This window comes from Mastigoproctus giganteus, chromosome 7 (genome assembly GCF_048544385.1).
Source record: "Mastigoproctus giganteus isolate SK-2022 chromosome 7, ASM4854438v1, whole genome shotgun sequence".
Taxonomy (NCBI): Eukaryota; Metazoa; Arthropoda; class Arachnida; order Uropygi; family Thelyphonidae; genus Mastigoproctus; species Mastigoproctus giganteus.
Window position 1 is genome coordinate 23,323,737 of NC_143581.1, and position 19,368 is coordinate 23,343,104.

Consider the following 19,368-nt stretch of genomic DNA (forward strand, 5'->3'; position numbering starts at 1 on the left):
TATAAAGGAGTGAGACACCTATCAATGTACTGACAAATCAGTCTTCAGGCAACATTAAACTGATCTTTGAAATTTAAGTGTTCATCCCACGTTAGTCCTAGGTCAGTATGTGATGAAACTTTTGGAATTCTCTTTAAAAGAATCTCCTTGAAAAATTCCTTCCTAAAATGGGATTTTCTTGGGAAAAATATCTCAAAGCAAAAGAAAGCATTTAATGAAAAAAAAAACCGAAATTATACTTAAAAGGACAAGATACTAGGCACCTCAAATGAAAGCAAGACCTTCAATAGAGACGTAGGTTGCTATTTATTTAAAATGTTTGTTAAATATATTTCCCCTTTGAAGAAGTACTTTTTATTTAAAGGTGCATAGTGAAATACCGAGGCAACTCGTAGCAATTGTCTTCATAATATGAGATCGATGCACTTGCAGCAAGCAAGTGCATCGATAAATTTGTGTTGATTTTAATTACACATTTCCGTTTGTTCTAGAATTGGAACGATTCTACAAAATAAATATTCACAGTTATTTCGTTGATGTTAAAGTATCCTGTTTATTGACAGCTACCTCATTTGTGGTAGGTTCTGCTATGTTAAAAGCATGGGTGACTTCTGTTTCGAAAACCGAACTCAGCTTTATGAACGAAATGTTAGTATTTTCAATACATTTTTCAACACAGAAACACAAGTTAATTTTACCACTTATTCGAATAACAGAAAGGCTGAAATATGCTTTTAACATTGACGCATGATAGTACAGTACATTGGAAGTTTTAACAAGCGTAGAATCCATGATATTACCATATATTGTCACATACAGTACATCCTGACTAATTTCCTGTTATTTTGTCATCCTTAGCAATACAGATATGAGGTGCCTGAAAAATGAATCTATCTATAGTGGTTAGGTGATACAAGTACTTTTGTATGCAGCGAGTGGAATGGATCATTGCCTCATTGTTTTTTGAAAGCTCTGTATCATTGCCAGAATACGTAATTTGCAGATTTATGAAATAATATTTGGCTACGAATTGAGAAGTCATTTATTAAGAGAACCCGATTCAAATGGGTACTATTTTCTTGAACACAGTGTCCGTTATCCAACCAAAACACTGATGGCTATGGTTGGTATATTCCTTTGAAGGTATGCTGGATTCTTTCTTTAGGTTCTTATATATCAGCTATACAACAGGCTTTTGAAAGAAACTGGGTGCAATCAGTTGTTGGGACTATATGGCAGGAAATTAGTGGTCTGTGTGGTTTTTCATTAAATAGAGGGCAGGAGAGTGTATGTCCCTGCATTTTGAGTAGAATCCGTTTAAAAATATCCCATAAGCGACCTCACAAATGTATCGCTGCTCAAGGCCATTTTGAAAAACATTAAAGGCGCTTTTGAATATTAACATACGTATGGTTTCTTTAAACTGAACTCGATCCTGAAACTGAATTGTGAAAAATGGCAGACATACACAACTTTTCGCATGAAAAGTGAAATTTTGTTTTGAAATAACTACATATATATGGTTATAATTCCATTATCTTAGGCCTAGTTTACGCCTATGAATTACATTTTTCTTAACAAGGATAAATAAAATACATTCAGAGACAGACCAAGATATGAAGTTCTTTATTCGTACTTTTCGCAGATATTAGTTTGGTAGAATTCGAGGTAGGTTTTGATTTCTTGAAGTGTTATTATCCGTACTTTCTATCCAGAGAGTCTGAAATGAAAATCACAAAATCAAAATTTGTGAGAAAGTCATGCAAGAATTAGAAATTTAATTTAGAGATTTATTACTTAGAATGATCTCAGGTAATGGACACTTATATCCACTAAATGCACTAAATGTTTGAGCTTGAAATGAAAATATCCTGAAGAATAGCCAACCTGAGGCTAGACTAGTAGCTTCAGGGCCGGATTTTAATGTTTGTAGGCTGTGAAATAAGAAAGAAGAAAGAAGAAAAAGAAAAGGCTTTGGGTAAAATGAAAAATTCAATGCAGAAATACATAAATTTCCAAACCACTTCTGCAATAAGTCTACTCTTTCTCAATCTGAAGATTTCGGTGAAGACATTCATAGGCCTACCGACGAAGGAACAAATAAACAAGTTGATGTAGAATTAGAATCAGGTAGATTCCGTGGTATCGACAACTGATGTCATTGCAAATAAGGATGAATCAGAGCCTGTGAATGTCATCAGTACCCAAAAACCACCCGTGATCCAGCTGAATGGAAAATAAACGCTGATCTCGTTCATCACGTTGCCCAAAATGTGCTGTCTCAGAATTTAGAGTGCACTTTGAAATCAACGTCCAAATCTTCTAAAGAAGATCTTCTAAAAAACATAGATAGAGTGAATAAAGCAATTCAAGAACCTGGAATTGAGTTAGGCGTAACTGTGAAATTATATGATGCTCTTCTGGATTATTTGATTGATGTCCGAGACAAAGACAAATTTGATGATTTTTAAAAAATGGCAAAAGAATTCGTTCCAAATTCTGAATTACAGAAAATATAAAGACTGAAAGCGGAAAAGGAAGAAACCGTTTGATGAAAGACCAGAGGAATTGGTACCAACAGAACTAAGTGAAAAAGATACATTTCGAATTCAAGTTTTTTTTATCGTATTGTAGATGTACTATTCACAGAAATGACAAAACGACGTGCTGCATACAGTACATTGCGTGATACCTTTAGTTTTCTTATAGATAAATCTATGTCAAAAGAAGAAATTCGAGCCAAAACCACAGCATTAGTCAACACCTACTCGTCCGACTTAGAAGTAAACTTCGTTGATGAATTCCTATTGTTTTGGGCATTACACAAGGACAAAACGTTTGTGGCAGAATCAATAAAAGAACAAATAAAAGATAAAACTTCGTTGATGAATTCCTATTGTTTTGGGCATTACACAAGGACAAAACGTTTGTGGCAGAATCAATAAAAGAACAAATAAAAGATAAACTGATTACTAGTTTCCCAAACATACACGTAGCTTTAAGAATTTATCTATCCATAATGGGATCAAATGCTGAAGGAGAGCGCTCATTTTCGAAACTTAAGCAGAATCAAGAACTGTGTACGCTCAACTATGAGCCAAGATCGCTTATCATCATTGACACTTCTACGTGTTGAGAACGATATTACTGGTCATATGGACTTCTTCTTCTGGCGTTATAACTCAGGGTGGGGCTTAGCCTTCTCAACGATGTTCCACCAATAAGCCCTCCCAGAAGTCAAACTTCTCCAATTTCTTATTCTCATGATCTTTAAGTCCACTTTAAGTGGACTAGAACCAGGGTATGTCTGCTGGGAGCAACTATTATTGATGTCACCAACAGAGTGTCAGATGTTAAGGGGGAAAATGAGAATATTATTATTCATATTGGGACTAATGACATTAAGCATACATGATCTGACGATTTGTTACACAAATATAGGACCGTGCTGAAGAAATGCCGCGAGTTAGATCACAATGTCTTTTGTCTGCAATTCTGCTTAGGCATGATAGGAGGGATTATATACTGAAAGCCTTGTGGATTAACTCAAGGCTTGAAGGACTCTGCAAGGCTTTTGGGCGGAAATTTCTATCAGCTTGGACCCCACTTGCAAGTAGGAGGAATCTGTTTTTTAGAGACGGGATACATTTAAACAAAGGCGATGCAAAAGGTTTTGGCAGTTTTATTGAGGATCCCTTAAAGTTCTGGAAAACTGCTAGTTTGGGGGACAAGGTAATATAGGGAATAATTTCGATGTTGTCTATTTGGATTTCAGCAAAGCATTTGACTCGGTCCCTCTTGAGAGGTTACTCTATAAGCTGGAATAGGTGGAGATTACTGGAATTACTGCTGAGTGGCTGCAGGGCAGAAGGCAGAAGGTTGTGTTTAATGGATAGCACAACCCTCTGCCTTCTGCCCAGATGGGTGTAATGTCAGGAGTGAGTGGGGATCCTCAAGGATCGGCTCTTGGACCAACATTGTTTCTCATTTTCATAAATGAAATCGACGAAAGGATAGAAGGCATGATATCAAAATATGCAGACGGCTTAAAGATTGATAGAATGGTTAATGATCAGTGCCAAGCAGCGCTCCTTCAGAATGACTTAAACAGACTTCAAAAATTGTCAGAGAAATGGCAGCTATGTTTTAATACGGCAAAATTCACGGTTGAAAGACACAAAGTCTTACAAGTTAAGTTTAAATATAATTTAAGAAAGAACGCTAGATAGTGATATTGTAAACCACAAAAGAAAACACTTAAAGTCACTAATATTGTTTAAGATAATGGGTCTCGCGCTAATGGAATTAATTTAAGAGAAGGTTAAAGTTAATGTAAAGGCAGATATACCTTGAAGAAAAACATTAGAAACAGATATACGATCAGTGCCCACACCGGAAACAGCAAACGAAGATAGCAAGACGGAACAGTGGGGGGTCAACTGATAGTATGGCAAGGGACGGTTTGGTCCAGAGATGACAATAGGGGTACCAGCGGGGGCGCTCTTGTTTACTGCAAACAGAGCAGGTGTGGTCATTTTATAATAAGGCGAGACGAATCAAGAAAATGGACGCAGATGTTTGCCGGATGGGTACCGAGCTCCAGAAAATTCTGGTCATTTCCAGAAGATTCGAGAATTCTATAGAAACGGAAGTTATCTCTACACCGGAAGGGGACGATGATGGTCAGATAGAAGTGATTGGTTGAGGAAAGGAGGGGCGTTACTAAATTTTGGGAAATAAAAGGGGAAGAGCGCGTGCAAAACGGGGGTAGAAAAAGTGAAAATGTGATAAGATGTTTGAGATATGTGATGAAGTTTTTCGGAGATGATTTTTCGAGATGTGATAAAGTTTTTTTGGAGATAATAAAGTTTTTCGGAAGATGATAAAGTTTTCTTCGAGAGTGATTTTTTGGAAAGATAGGCCCAGGAAACAGTCCCCGGAAGCGATCCACCAGTAGAACCAGTTATGGTGAGTTCACTAAATTCTGATAGTTTTAATGAAGGATAGATAAGTTACAGAAAGGGGAACTTTCTCGAGACGAATCACAGAAGTCCGAAAGCGTCCACCGAGAGATATATTTGAAAGGAGGACAGCGAGAAGAACACCGTACCGTCCTGTGGAAATAAAGTGATGGGAAGCGACCCCTACTGAATGATCCGGCACAGCAAAGAAGGATACGAGACCAGGATGATCGGCAAAGCGAAAGGTATCTCTGGCAGAGTTTAGCATTCCAGATGAACGTTCCCAAACCAATGGAGGACCCGATGCAGAGTAGAAAGCCACTGGCCACACGTTGTATTAGCGGTAAGATCCAAATCCCCAGAAGTAAGTGGTTAAACAACGAATTTATCTCTATGTAATTGCAAAGGACTGCAGGGAAGATAGATAAATATTAAGGGAGATTTAGGGAAGCATACAGTTAAGAGTTAAGTTAAGGTATAGATAAGTAAGGAAATATCATAGAAATAGTTAATGAAGGATGGTTTACAGTTATGATTTATTTACTAATTAATAAATGGAGTAAAAGTAATAATTTTGGATGGGTTAGCCTATAGAGCAGGTACAGATGTATGTTACTTATATAATGTCACTGATGTAGAGAAATTAGTCGCTAAATGCTGGAGTTTACTTGAGGGAATGAAGAAATAAATAATCCCATGTATATTTCATTTACATGTAACTTTAAAGTGCTGGGGAGAGAATAGAATAGAATAGTTTGTAAAGTGGACATTTAATTCCAGAAGAAGAATTGTATCAACCATGAAGAAGAATGTAGGATTGTGCTAGATAGGTATGAAAAAGAAAGATATAAATAGATAAATAATAAATGTCAATTGTAATTAAGAAAGAGTAAATTAAACTGATGGTACGAGATGTTAGTGGGCCTATAGTAAGAAGAAGATGATGGATGGGGGAGCCTAATGACCAGGAACGTGATCCATGCCCTGTACCTATATATGAAGTGAATAATGTGTAATGATTTGTCTTATCTTTTATTTGTAAGTATGTATAATAAACTGATTGTATTTTACTTAATGCAAATAGTGTTTGGTCATTTCTGAACACACAGCAAAACCCAAAGGAGGAGTGCTCTAATATAGAAACTCCCTCAGAACCGGAATTCTTCTGTGAGATAACCAGTCAGATGCAAAGTGGGGATTTATAATAATATAAACAAAAAAATAGAAATTAATAAAAATATATATAAGAAGAAACCCCATCCCCACAATTGGCGACCCAGCCAGGGATAAATAGAGATAGATTGTTCATCATTTAAAACGCCACCCCACACGGTCTTACACTTTGGGGAATAGAAAATCGTTATTCCTCAGATTGGGTTGATGTAAGAATTGAGGTTCTCCAAGGATCAGTATTAGGACCACAGTTTTTTTGATTTTCATAAATGACATCGATGAAGGGATAGGGGGCGTGATGTCTAAATTTGCAGATGATGTAAAGATTGGTAGAGTAGTTAATGATTGCAGCCAAGCAGAGCTTCTTCAGAATGACCAAGATAGACTTCAGAGATGGTCAGAAAAATGGCAGCTATGCTTTAATCCAGCAAAATGTATGGTATTGCACCTGGGGAACAGCAACCCCAAAATAACTTATACACTTGGTGGAGTTGAACTAAAGCCGGTAGTGGAGGAAAGGGACTTGGGTATTACGATACGGTCAGACATGAAGTTCTCCGAGCATTGTTCTTCACAGAAATACGAGGCGGAGATGAAAGGACGTTCAAGGAGCCGCCCTTTACAAAAAACACATGTCCACACACACACACATGGTTGCAAGGAGGTATAAGGCTATATTTTTGCCAATTGCAGTTTATGCGGCTGCCATATGGTTTCCTAGGGTTACTCACGTCACAGTGAAGGCCAAACTTTTATCACTGCAGAGAAAGATGATATTGGCAACACAGATGCTGCAGAACAACATCAACCAATGCATGACAACTGATCTCAGGTTGTATCCCGATCGACCTTTATCTGGCATACAGAGGCATGATTTCTAATTTAAGAAAGGTTTGGCAACTGAAATCCTCGACATTTTAAGTAATCCGGTCACGGACATTCTGCAGGAGAAAATTAATCTTTGGACAAAATTCACTGAGAAGTGGAAATGCAGATGGCAATCCAGTGAAACAGGACTCACTACCAGGGAGTTCATTGAAGATGCAACATTTGCTGAAAATAACAAAGTTATGGGACTGCTTTAACCTTCAGTGACAACATCATATTTAATTACTGGACATGGTTCACTGCGGGATAAATTGTGTAAATTTGGACTTGAACCTGACCCTTTATGTTTCTGTGGGGCAGTAGAAGATTGGAGGCACGTTCTGCTTTATTGCCCGGCTTATGACGACTTCAGACAAGAACTATTTAACAGCACTCAACCTATTAGGACTGATAACCTCAATATTTTAATTCACGATGCCAAGAACTTTGCGGCATTCCAATCTTTTTTTTGACAAGGTGTTTAAAAGAAGACTCACCTTGTTTACTAATTCTAGAAGTGGACAGTAGACAGATGTATTCATGAACTTATATTTCTACCTTACTAGGTCAAATAGCTGTTAACTTTCTTATTGTTTTCTTAAATTAGTAATAATATTCAATGTATATAATGGTATTAACTATACATAGAATTTTTTATTTATTTATTTTTTCCCTCGGGTTGGGCAGTCTGAGGGCTCCTATCCTTTGTTATTGCACTCCTTCCACTGGACGACAAATTGGTGCAGCAGCACTAGATAATAGAACCAAGCACAACTTAGAAATGGCCAAAGCAAGAAACTTTTGTAATCTTAAGAAATGTTACAAGTAATCTAGATATCGACAATATTGTAGATTTTGTTTCTTTTTAATTTCAAGATAATGTTGAAGTTTTATAGTTGTATTATTTTTAAGTCAGAAAACCTTTTCCTCCCTATTTTTTTTTTTTTTTTACTTTTTTTCCCTTCTTCGTAGGCCCTAGCCACAGTGCCCATAGTGCCTAATGGAAAATCTGGCCCTGAGTAGCTTCGACATCCAATAGAATCGATGCCACGATGAGCACAGGATGTAATTCGTGCAAAAGGTGGCCCTACTAGATTGACAATTGACAATATAGGGCACATAGAATTTCAAAAGAGATTCTAGATGTGTGCTAAGCACCAAAGCAACTAAGGCTATGTTGTATCAGTATATTGTATTTATAATTGCGAGCATTTTTCATTCGGTTTGCTCTCTGATGGACGAAAAACCGGAGTTTCTAGAGGGAACACATGCGACTGTAGCCGAGGCTGATTAATTCAGCCAGGTTGTAAAAAAGCCGACATAAATTCCTGTCGTAATTGACGGGATTCAAACTCAGGCCTTTTACACCCGGTGGAGGAGGACGCTGATTATAAGCAATGTGCTCCTATTAGGGCATTGAGTTCTCCATTGGTTTCTGTTTTCATTAATGACCTTGGATTTTACTTTACCGATAGTGGAACCCAAATCGTAATATTCGCTGGTAATGTTAAACATTTCTCTCCTGTTATATCCTTTTCTGGCTCACCCATCATAATACAATTAATTGAATTCTAAAGGGAGGGGCAGAGAAGGAAGACTGGAAAGTAATTCAGTGGAAAATATAGTACTATCGTGCTTTGAGAATGTAGGAAGATAAACAAATTTTAAATTACATCATCAGCGAATTCTGTTGACAATTTACCATATGTTAAAAATATCTGGGGACACTTTCTCTGAAAATAGTAACTTCTGCAAATAGGTAGAAAATCTAGCCAGTCTTGAAGTGAAATAAAGAGGATTCGTTAAAACGAACACATTCGGGTTCTGAAACCAGATAACTATTGCACTCCAAAAGTGCAATAGTTATCTTTAAAGCTCTCTTCACTCTGGTTTACTTCCTCTGTTTGAGATCCTACTAAAATGAAGCTTTCGACGCTTTCGCATCAGTGCAGTATTAATTCATTGGCATACCATTTTTTTTCTTTGTCCCAATCCTGTGGCCATCTCAATGAAAGACTAATCAAATTCTGTAAATCCTTTGGCCTTTTTTGCCATTGATAAATAATGGTTGGAGTATTTGCTAGAAATGGACAAAGTTCTTGTGATAAATTTTGATTTCACTGCTCATGTTCCAACACAACGAGTTTCCTCATTACTGCGCAACAAATGAACAAATAAATTTCGTTATAGTGAACTATAAAGAAACTTATTTGCAATGGAATGTTCCAATGTGGTTGTTTTGATAGCAAAAACACGCGAAAGGAATCAAATATTCGAACTCGTCGAAGGAAAGCCTATATAGAATCAAAAATTCCAATTGATCGAAATTCCAATTGAAAGACCAAGGCACCCTGTTATTTCACAATTGAATAATACAATTAGCATTAGCATTAATAGAGGCATATGATGCAAGAAAGTAAGCTTATACAGCATCAGCCAAAAAAAAAATCCTATTTCACCCATGCCTTCGGTCCAAATGTTTGTCTAGTTCTGAATTTATTTAAGCTGTTAACTTTTCAACAACAGCTGGAAGTTTGTTCCAGCAATCAACCACCCGCTGGCTAAAGGCAAACATCCACACATCTATCCTACAACTGTCTTTCCTCAATTTGAATTTATGTTCCCTCAGGCGATTAATCTGGACAAGAGGAAGAATTCCATCAGCAATGAACATGCTCAAAACATTCAAGGCCTTATACACCTCAATCAGATCACTTCGCAGGTGCCTACTCTCCAGGCACTGTAATTTGCAAAACTTAAGCCTTTCTTCGTCAGAGCAACCCCTTGTTCCATTCACTACTCTTGTTGCCCTTCTCTGTACTTGTTCCAGCAGCTCTACATCCTTCCTAAAATGAGGCCTCCAGACTTGTATACAGTACTCTAAGCGTAGCCTGACCATTGCCTTATACAAGAGGATAATCACCTCCTTATCCCTGCTAGAAAAATTCCTGTATATCATTGACAAGACACCATGAGCTACTGTTGCAGACCGTCTACACTGCTCAGAAAACTTCATATCTGCCTGCACAATTACCCTCAGATCTGTTTCATTCTCTAACACCCTCAGTGTAGTACCATACAGTTGATGCGTTACCCTGGGGTTACTGCTACCAATATGCAGTACTTTATAATTGTCAAAGTTAAACTTCAGTTACTACCCCTCAGCCCATATGATCAACTTTGATAGATCCGGTTTCAGTAGCGTACCGTCTTTACTGTCATTAACAACCATGCCAACTTTCGTATCGTCTGCAAACTTAGATATTAAGCCTGATGATATACCATCATCAATATCATTAATAAATACTGAAAACAACAATGGATTCAACACTGAAACCTGGGAACTCCACTAATAACATTAGTCCACAAAGAACATTGTTCATTGACCACCACTCTCAGTCTTCTCCCACTCAACCAACCCTTTATCCAATGCAACAATTTGTTCCCAATGCCACACTGCTCCAATTTGTTCAGCATTCTTCCATGTGTAACAGTATCAAAAGCCTTCCTAAGATCCAAGTACAGAATATGATATCAAAATTATTCTTTGCATCCAGTTCCTTTGTAACTACATCATTGCATCCAATCAATTTGGTCAAAAAAGACTTCCCCTTAACAACTCCATGCTTTATCTGAATCATTACTGCAATCTTGTCTAGATAATCCTGCATCACTTCTTTAACCAGTGACTCCATTAATTTCCCTGGAACAGAAGTTAAACTAACTGGTCTGTAATTACTTATGTCGCCCTTTGATCCCCTTTGTGAATTGGAGTCACATTTACACATCTCCAGTCCATGGGTACCTCCTCTGAGTACAAGGATGCTCTCATAATTATGGATAAAGGTTTGCTTACTTCCTTTGCTGCCTCCTTTAATATAACTGGATAGATCCCGTCCACCCCGGGTGCCTTTTTTATTTATCTCCAACAATTTATCATGAACTTTACTCTCAGTTATTACAAAATCATTTAGCTCACTGCCAGGGTTTAATACACCTCTGGCATTCTCCTCCCTGAATAACTCCTCATGTGCGAATGTAGATGCAAAATACTCATTCAGTTTGTTTGTTACCTGAGCAGGATCAACAACAGTTATCGATATCAAGTAGACCAATCTGATTCATCCCTTTTCTTCTAGACTTTATATAAGTAAAGAACTCTTTGCATTTTTTTCTTTGCATCCTTAGCTAAAGATTTTTTGTAATTTGCCTTCGGCTGCCTAACGTCCCTTGTGACTTGATTACAGACTACCTAATATCTGCCGTAGGCTTCTGTACAGCTTGGTAATTTACATGCATCCCCTGGATTTCTCTTCTCTGCCACAAGTCTCATTAGTTTAGATGACATCCATTTAGGCCTAAACCTGGAAAAATATTTCTTATTTGGGATGAAAAGCAAAGCCTAATAGCCACCAAGATTAATTATTTGAATGTTTCCTAGTTAGAATTTGCTGTTGGTAACATCATCAGTTGGCCCCACTGTATAGACTTTAAAAACTGTCTCAGATCATAGTAGTCGCCTTTACGAAAGCAAAAACACTTCCCTTTTACCCTTGATGGTAGTTACATCTTTAAGTAAATCCCACATCAGAACACTGTGATCGCTGCTACCTAGTGGTTCCCCTATCTGCAGATTCTTAATGCATGAATAATCACTGCTGATAATCAGATCAAGAGTACTACCTCCTCTGATTGCCCCTTGAATATGTTGCTGTAGAAAACAATCCTCCAATAAAACCACAAATGTCTTGCTAGTGTGCGAGTGGCCAACCAGAAGTTCCAGTCAATATTTGGGAAATTAAAATCCCCCATTAATCTGATTTACTGGCCCACTCTATTTCTACTTACCGTTGTACAATGACTCCCAGCTGTCTCTGGAGTCCCCTATACCTTGTTTTCCAGGCTTCTCCCCATTTCAATAGAAGCAGTGCAAGAATCACTTTCACCTCTGCCAGCGGCTACTGTTAATCTATTAGTTCGTGTATCCCCCCAAATTATGGTTTAAAACGTCAGAGATAAGAAACTTGTTTGATTCAAAGCTTAAAATAAATACTTTACTCTTTCTAAAAACACTTATAATCATTTATTTAAAAAATAATTTGTATATGAAAATAACTTACCCAGTATTCACGCAAAATGTTCCAGCATTTTGATTTTGCTCAAACCCAAAACCTGCGATGTTACAATTGTTGAAACATATTCCACAAATAGGGCAAACATTGCATGTTGTTCCAAAACAAGGCGAACCAGTATATTTTTTTCCTTGAAAAGACGCTATGTAGTAGTCAAAGCACTTGTAATGGTTACAAAGAAAGAAAGACGTTACTGAAATTAGATAAAACAATAACAGTTACTCAAGTTTCGATTGTAACGTAAAATAGTTGGAAAATAGATGGAGTTATTCTATTTTTCTCTTATAAAAATATAAAAATATGAATATTAAGTTGGATACAATTATCGATGGCGAGTTTAAACTTCCATCTTCATAATTATATTTGTTGCATGAATAAAATTTATAACAATTTTAATATGATCCCATCTGCAGATGAAAAAATACACTTTTGGATTATTTGCCTAATAATGAGGTTAATTAACCAATTGGAAAATAGAAAAATATTTTTCTCAACACAATTACTAGAATGATCTCTTCTAATCGTCAAATATTGCAAAATAAAAGCTTCTTTATGTTAATATTTTGTGGTATTATGATAAAAGTTTTTACTTACCAGACCGAATCAAATTAATAGCGGTCGCGTTATTTGGATCACATAATTCGAGTTTTTCCAAAGGACACGTTGGTTGTTTTCTTCCACCATTGAAACAGTACTGCTCACTTACAAACTTTGGGAAATTTGTGATCAACGGTATGTTCTCTAAATAGAGAATAAAAATTATGTAATTTCATTAAATCTGTGCCCTGCTAAACGTAACTCAATCTAATGCGATTGAGCGCTCACATAAAATAAAACTTATTTTATGAAAATTAAATATATGAAACGGAATGGAAAAAATCAGCATAATTAATAGGAAAATTTCTAATTCGGTAATATAGTGCTGTGTTTTCAGGTTAGAGCCAACTTTCTGCCCATGGTTTAGAACCATGTTTAAACTGCAGAAGTTTATCCAATCAGAATCGTGTCTAAAGTAAGAGTTACAGTAATAGTAATAGAGGCATGTGATGCAAGAAAGCAAACGTATACTTATGTAGCGTCAGCCAAAAAAAAAAAAAAAAAAATTTCACATCCATTTTCTCCAAACGTTTGCCCAAGTTCCTCCTTGAATTTATTTAAGCTATCAAACCACAGATGGAAGTTTGTTCCAGCAATTAACCATCCGCTGGCTAAAGGCAAATTTCCGCACATCTATTCTGCAACTGTCTTTCCTAAATTTGAAACTGTGTCCCCTTAGGTTCATAATCTGAGCAAGCGGAAGAATCCCATCAGAATTCAGCTTGCTCAACTCATTCAAGGCCTTATATACCTCAATCAGATCACGTCACAGGTGCCTAGTCTTCAGCCGTTGCAATTTGCAGTACTTAAGCCTCTCTTGGTAAGAGGACACTTTCACCCATTCATTCTCCTCACCAATCTTGTTTCCCTTCTCTGTACACGCTCAAGCAAATCTATATCCTTCCTAAAATGAGGCCTCCAAATCTGTACCCAAGGAGTGGCCTGACCATTGCCTTATACAAAGGGATAATGCGTGCGAATGCTGCATTTTGATTCGCCATGAGCTGAACGCTAGAACTGGTTGTTCTATCAACCGTGAGTCTGAAGTCTAATTCAGTTACTGTACACTCGATGTGCCGTTATCATATAGTCTTCTGGACAAAATCGCATGACCTATTGCAGCCTGTCTGTTGCTCAGAAAACTTAAAATCTGAATGCACAATTACTTCCAGATCTTTTTCATTTTCTACCTCCTTAAGTGTAGTACCACACAGTTGGTACGTTTCTCTGGGGTTACTTCTATTCATATGCAGTACTTTGCATTTCTCAATGTTAAACTTCAATTGCCACTTCTTAGCCCATCTACCTAACTTTTCCAGATCCTGTTGCAGCAGCATACTGTCATTACTGTTATTAACAACTCTGCCAACCTTTTTATCATCTACAAACTTCGACACTAAGCTTGATATACCTTAATTAATATCACTGATAAATAAACAAAACAACAGTGGACCCAACACCGAACTCTGTGGGACCCCACTAATTACATTAATCCACGAAGAGCAGCGTCCATTGATTACCAATCTCTGTCTTCTCCCACTCAACCACCCTTTTATCCATTGTAGCAACTTACCCTTAATACCATTCTGCTCCAATTTGTACATTAGTCTTCCGTGCATAACAGTGTTAAAAGCTTTAAATATAAAAACATACTAAAAGCTGCCTATTTCATAAAAAGAGGCGGTTTTATTATGCTTAAAAATACAGTTTGTCTAAAAATAAAACGTAAAACCTGGTTATTTCACAGAAATAGGCAGGCTTTATTATGTTTTTAATATTTATTTTTAGTATGTTTATTTCACAGTAATAGGCCTGTTTTTGTTTTGTCATGAAATCTCATTTTGAATCCCCAAACTTATTTTAAAAACTTCACTACCCTAATATAAAAACATACTAAAAGCTGCCTATTTCATAAAAATAGGCAGATTTTATAATGTTTAAAAATACAGTTTGTCTAAAAATAAATATAAAACGTTAAAACCTGGTTATTTCACAGAAATAGGCAGGCTGCATTATGTTTTTGTTTCATAATAATATTAATAATCTTAATTTTAATGACAAATCTTAGTTTTCGTAAAATGATTAATAATTGTAAAGCAATTAAAATGTTTACCTATACAAGGATCACCACCTCCTCCAGTTGCAATATTCTGTGTATACGTTGCAGCATTCACGTATCTGTCTTGGTAGTTGGCATAACATGGGGTAGCGCAGTCACAACCTAGAATCGTAAAAAATGAAGTTGTTGTTGTCATTTAGCCAAATACCAGTAACCCCTGAACATCTTAGGTTAACTTTAACAAATTTTAAGGTGGAATTGGATCGGTATTTCTGAAAGTGGGAAGTATATGCTAGGAATGAATACGGGTCGTGCAAAAAAATCTTGTTTGCTCTAATATTTTCGCCAAGTCAAGTCAAAGTGAGACCAAAAGGCATTATAGGATTGCTTCTGTGTGAATTGTGTGTAGTCTGTGGTTTGTTTGCTTGATTGCTACATAAAAAAACAGGGGCTTTTAAATTTATTTCCACTATGCACCTCATGAACTACTCAACGGAAAGGATACATACCGTAGATGGCGTGTATTTTTTCTTGTGTCCTAAGTCCTGCCGTCCCACATACGTGGCAGCCTATACTGTGTCCCAAACAGTTAATGGCATCGTATGATATTCCACATTCCGTCTGAAATATTGATTAAAAATACACTTCGATTAATTCCTCTGTTTCTTCTACCTACTGTTAGTAAAACTAAGAATTTTTAAGGTGAAAAGTAAAAGAATTTGTAGGAGAAAACTCAGTTATTATTACTAATAATGCAGATACCTGAAATACCCGTATTATTAGTAATAGAAAAATCAAAATCACATGCATAGATCTTTAAAATTAGAAGCAATGGTCACTGATCAAAATCACAATTTAGAAGATCAACAGCAAGTGGAAGCCATTTTGGACACAATGTATCGTTAAGGCTGTTATATTGAAGTCTTTAAAAAGAAGTCTATAATAATATTTCCCTCTAAAGAGTCTTTAAAGCCTATACTTACAGCTAATGTATCGATGAATTTGCCCAATACAGCACCAGTGTATTCCCCATTTGCCGTTGCTTGTTGATAACACTTGTTTGCTCCCTTACTCCAGTCGACTACGAAAACTGCACAGGTGGATTCATTTCTAAGAAGTACATCTCTGAGTTCCTGCAAAAATGAAATTTTACCAACCACAACATAATACACGTAATAAATTGAATAATATTCAAAGTTAATACCACTAAAAAACAATTGAACATTATCAGATGATTATTAGTCACTGAAGCACGAAACCAGAGTCTTACAAACACTGGAACGGTTGATACATGTGGACCAATAATTTCAGAGATTTACCTCTAGCTGTCTGTAACATGCGATTTCTGGGAACCAGCCAGGGACAAGAAAGTACACTTTTGAACCCTCTGGGCAGTTTATCGAGGAACAGTCGATATTATTGAAGTTTCTACCATTTGGATTGTCTTTAGTGTACAGCATCATATTGACTGGATCTTCCTCTGGACATAACGCTGGCGTGAATGGGAATCTGCATGGACTGCAACTCAGACTGCCATATTCTTCGAAATCTTTGGTGGGAACTGAAATAAAGAGATTTCTCTTTATAACATGAATGGGTTACAGATATTAACAGTTGAGCATGATGTAATTATCATATTTTTAATTTCTTAAATGCTGTTCGCACATCTCTTAGATAATGAAAGACTTACCTTTAATTTTTCTAAAGTTTCTTCTCCTTTTATTCTGTATCTTGTGAGTAAAAGGAAACTTTTTAAGCTCTTCAAATGGAGGCAACTTTATTATAACTTTGGTTCGATTAGAATCATTCATTATGTTATCGTATTTTGTTAACAAAATTCAATTCTAACTTCCAGGTGGTCTAACGTAGAATTTATTTACAGATTAATTCTACTGTGTCAGTCGCATCTTGGAGTGATATTAGTATTTGGCATCTCCCCCCAGATGAGACTGACACAGTATTTTTATTGCTTTAAATAATACGCCTTTTAAATAATCCTTTTAAAGAATAGAAACTTTCTATTAGTTAAAAAAAGAGAGAAAAAAATGCGAACTGGCCAGAAGAAAAAGGGATCATTTCAAAAGGGTAATATTCTATGATCAAACAAGCAATAGTTGGTCAGGGAATGTAATAAGAAAACCAGAAATAGGGATCTGGGAGAGTTAAATGCAAAAAGATTATGTGTGATTAACTGCGGTTGTCGTAGATTTTCGGGATGAAATACCCAAGTTATTGGGACAAAAATCCCTGCATCTCAACAGTACACCAAATAGCTCATACAGAAAATCAATTCAATGATGCTGCAGGATGCCAGGGAATAGAAAACTCAACTGAGGGGAACCCTTCACTTAATGATTTCTGTAATACGTCTTGTCAATGGGATTTTAAAGCACGTTATTTCAAAGGGATGTCAAGTGCTGTGGTCAGAGGGCTGTAAAATACTCGCTAAAAAATTGTGAAAGTTCCATTAGAAAGAAAAATTAGTAGAACAAAAGCATTCATTATTGAAAAGTAGATTACTTACCATTAATTGGGAAAGAAGCACCGCACAACCCACTAATGTCTCCTAAACAGATAAGTTGTGCAAAATAGAGATCGAGTTGAACAGCGAACACCAGCACGATCTGATACCATCTAATACAAAGATTCATCATGTCTACTTTTTCATAAGACGAGTGCGCTAGAGGATCGAACTGAACATTATTTATCTACCCCAGGCGCTGCGTAGTAATAATACAACTGTATTTCCTGGCTGTGTTGTAACGAAAAGTTGTATATTTGACGAGTCGAGATGAAACTCAATTAGTATTGGACAAACAGGAAAACAGACGCGTGAAAAGTTTTGAAAATATCATGACATGTAGCCACCCGTATTTCGAAACTGTTTGCATTGTTTTCGATTTGTGGCCAGTTTGAAACTTGCTGAATACATAATTCTGCAGTTTAATTATATAGGTGTGTTAACAATGATAAAAAAATTTAGGCAAAATGACCTTAATATTACAAATATCATATCTTATTTTTCGAATCAGTTCCAGCCCTTCCCCACACCGCATGGAAAAGATCTCAGTTCGAGTCCCATCGATGAGACATGAGGAATTTTTATGGGCCTTTTTCACAACGTGGCTGAGTTAGTCGGTCTCAGGCTAGATAGCATGGTTTTTTCTCCCGGAAACTCGGGTTTTTCGTCCAGCAAACAGAAAACTGACCACAGAACACACGCAATTTACAGATATATCAATATGGCTTAGTTGCTAATGCTCTTATTACAACAATTCGTTACACCGGTCCTACAATTTTTGATATTTAACATCATGAGATTTTCTATACTCAATCAGATTCTTTAATTCCTATTGTATATTTTTAGTACATTCTCAATCTCCATTTGCATTCAAGGTTTGTATAAAAAGTGACCACCAATTCAAAAAAGTTAGGATGCGAGATGGACATCAAAAGTTGAATTCATAATACAATCGTATACATATTACGCACAAATCTGAATACTTTTTCACGGATTGGGTATCGCAACTAACAACCAAACAGGCTTCTATTCGGATAGAAAAAAATAATAAGCTACAGTTACAATGAGTTCCGAATTGGAAAAACGTTGCCTGGTCTGAAGAATCCTGGTTCTCGCTTTGACCGGAGGACCAGAATATGGTGGAAACATCATGAGTCCATGGGTCAATCTGGCCATGGTTTAACAGTGAAAGCTGGTAGTGGCGATGTAATAGCAGAAGCAAAGAGGACCGATGTGAACCACATCTGTCCTCCTTGGTAACAGTTGAGCAACATTTGGATGCTACATTTATCTGTTAATTTTCTAGGCGAATCTCTTCGGCATTGAGATCCGTAACCATCCAATTTGTAACAAATTAGGGAAATACTTGAGTCAACATCGATTAACCTCTCAATGGCATTCTTTTGACACCTCGTTGAATCCATGTCACGAAGAATTCAGACTGTGACGAGGGCTAAAGGGTGCCTACTTGCTGTTAGGAAAATGTGTCTAATAAAGTGGTCACTCAGTGTATAACTGATCATTAGTACAATGCTGTAGATGCGAATATTTTCGAAGAGGCTGTGTGATCTGCGACGTGGTTTCAGCCTCTTCCGTTTAATTCTCTGAAAAATACATTTGATCTATAGTTTGTCAGAAATGGGCGTGAATGTTAATGAACAGCTGCAATGCTTCGATGTATGTGCTAATATCCCATTCATATAAAGCGTGTATATGAATCATTATGGACGTCACTGTTTGAATCCAGCGAGAAGGTGACACCAAAGTTCTTTCTACAACTGACGTTTGGACATCTGTTATTCTTGTACAAACAGTTATGGGGGGTCTCAGCGGGATCCCATGATTGCTTCCATAGCGCCGAACGACACTCCGTGATACATTAAGCCAAGGTGACACCTACGCTTGCGACTGCCCGGCTTCAAGTTGTCAAACAGCCCGAAACTCAAAGAATCATGTAAATGACGTCCTGAGTACAAAAGTCAATATGCCTGTTATATTAAACATTGAGGAGAGGGCGCTGACCAAGTACTGGCCACACGCATAGTTTTGGTGCTCCGT

The 19,368-nt window shown here is 36.8% G+C and overlaps 1 protein-coding gene across 1 annotated transcript; it reads right to left on the bottom strand.

Moving 5' to 3' along the window:
* Positions 1-1,610: 1,610 nt before the first annotated feature.
* On the bottom strand, positions 1,611-17,482 carry LOC150082646 (pancreatic triacylglycerol lipase-like). The gene is made up of 8 exons (XM_090377565.1): positions 17,314-17,482; positions 16,109-16,350; positions 15,773-15,922; positions 15,299-15,410; positions 14,844-14,951; positions 12,728-12,874; positions 12,122-12,326; positions 1,611-1,720 (listed from the first exon to the last, which is right to left on the bottom strand). Exons 1-8 carry the CDS (start codon positions 17,441-17,443, stop codon positions 1,708-1,710), a joined length of 1,107 nt encoding a protein of 368 aa, XP_090233691.1. The 5' UTR covers positions 17,444-17,482; the 3' UTR covers positions 1,611-1,707.
* Positions 17,483-19,368: the final 1,886 nt, after the last annotated feature.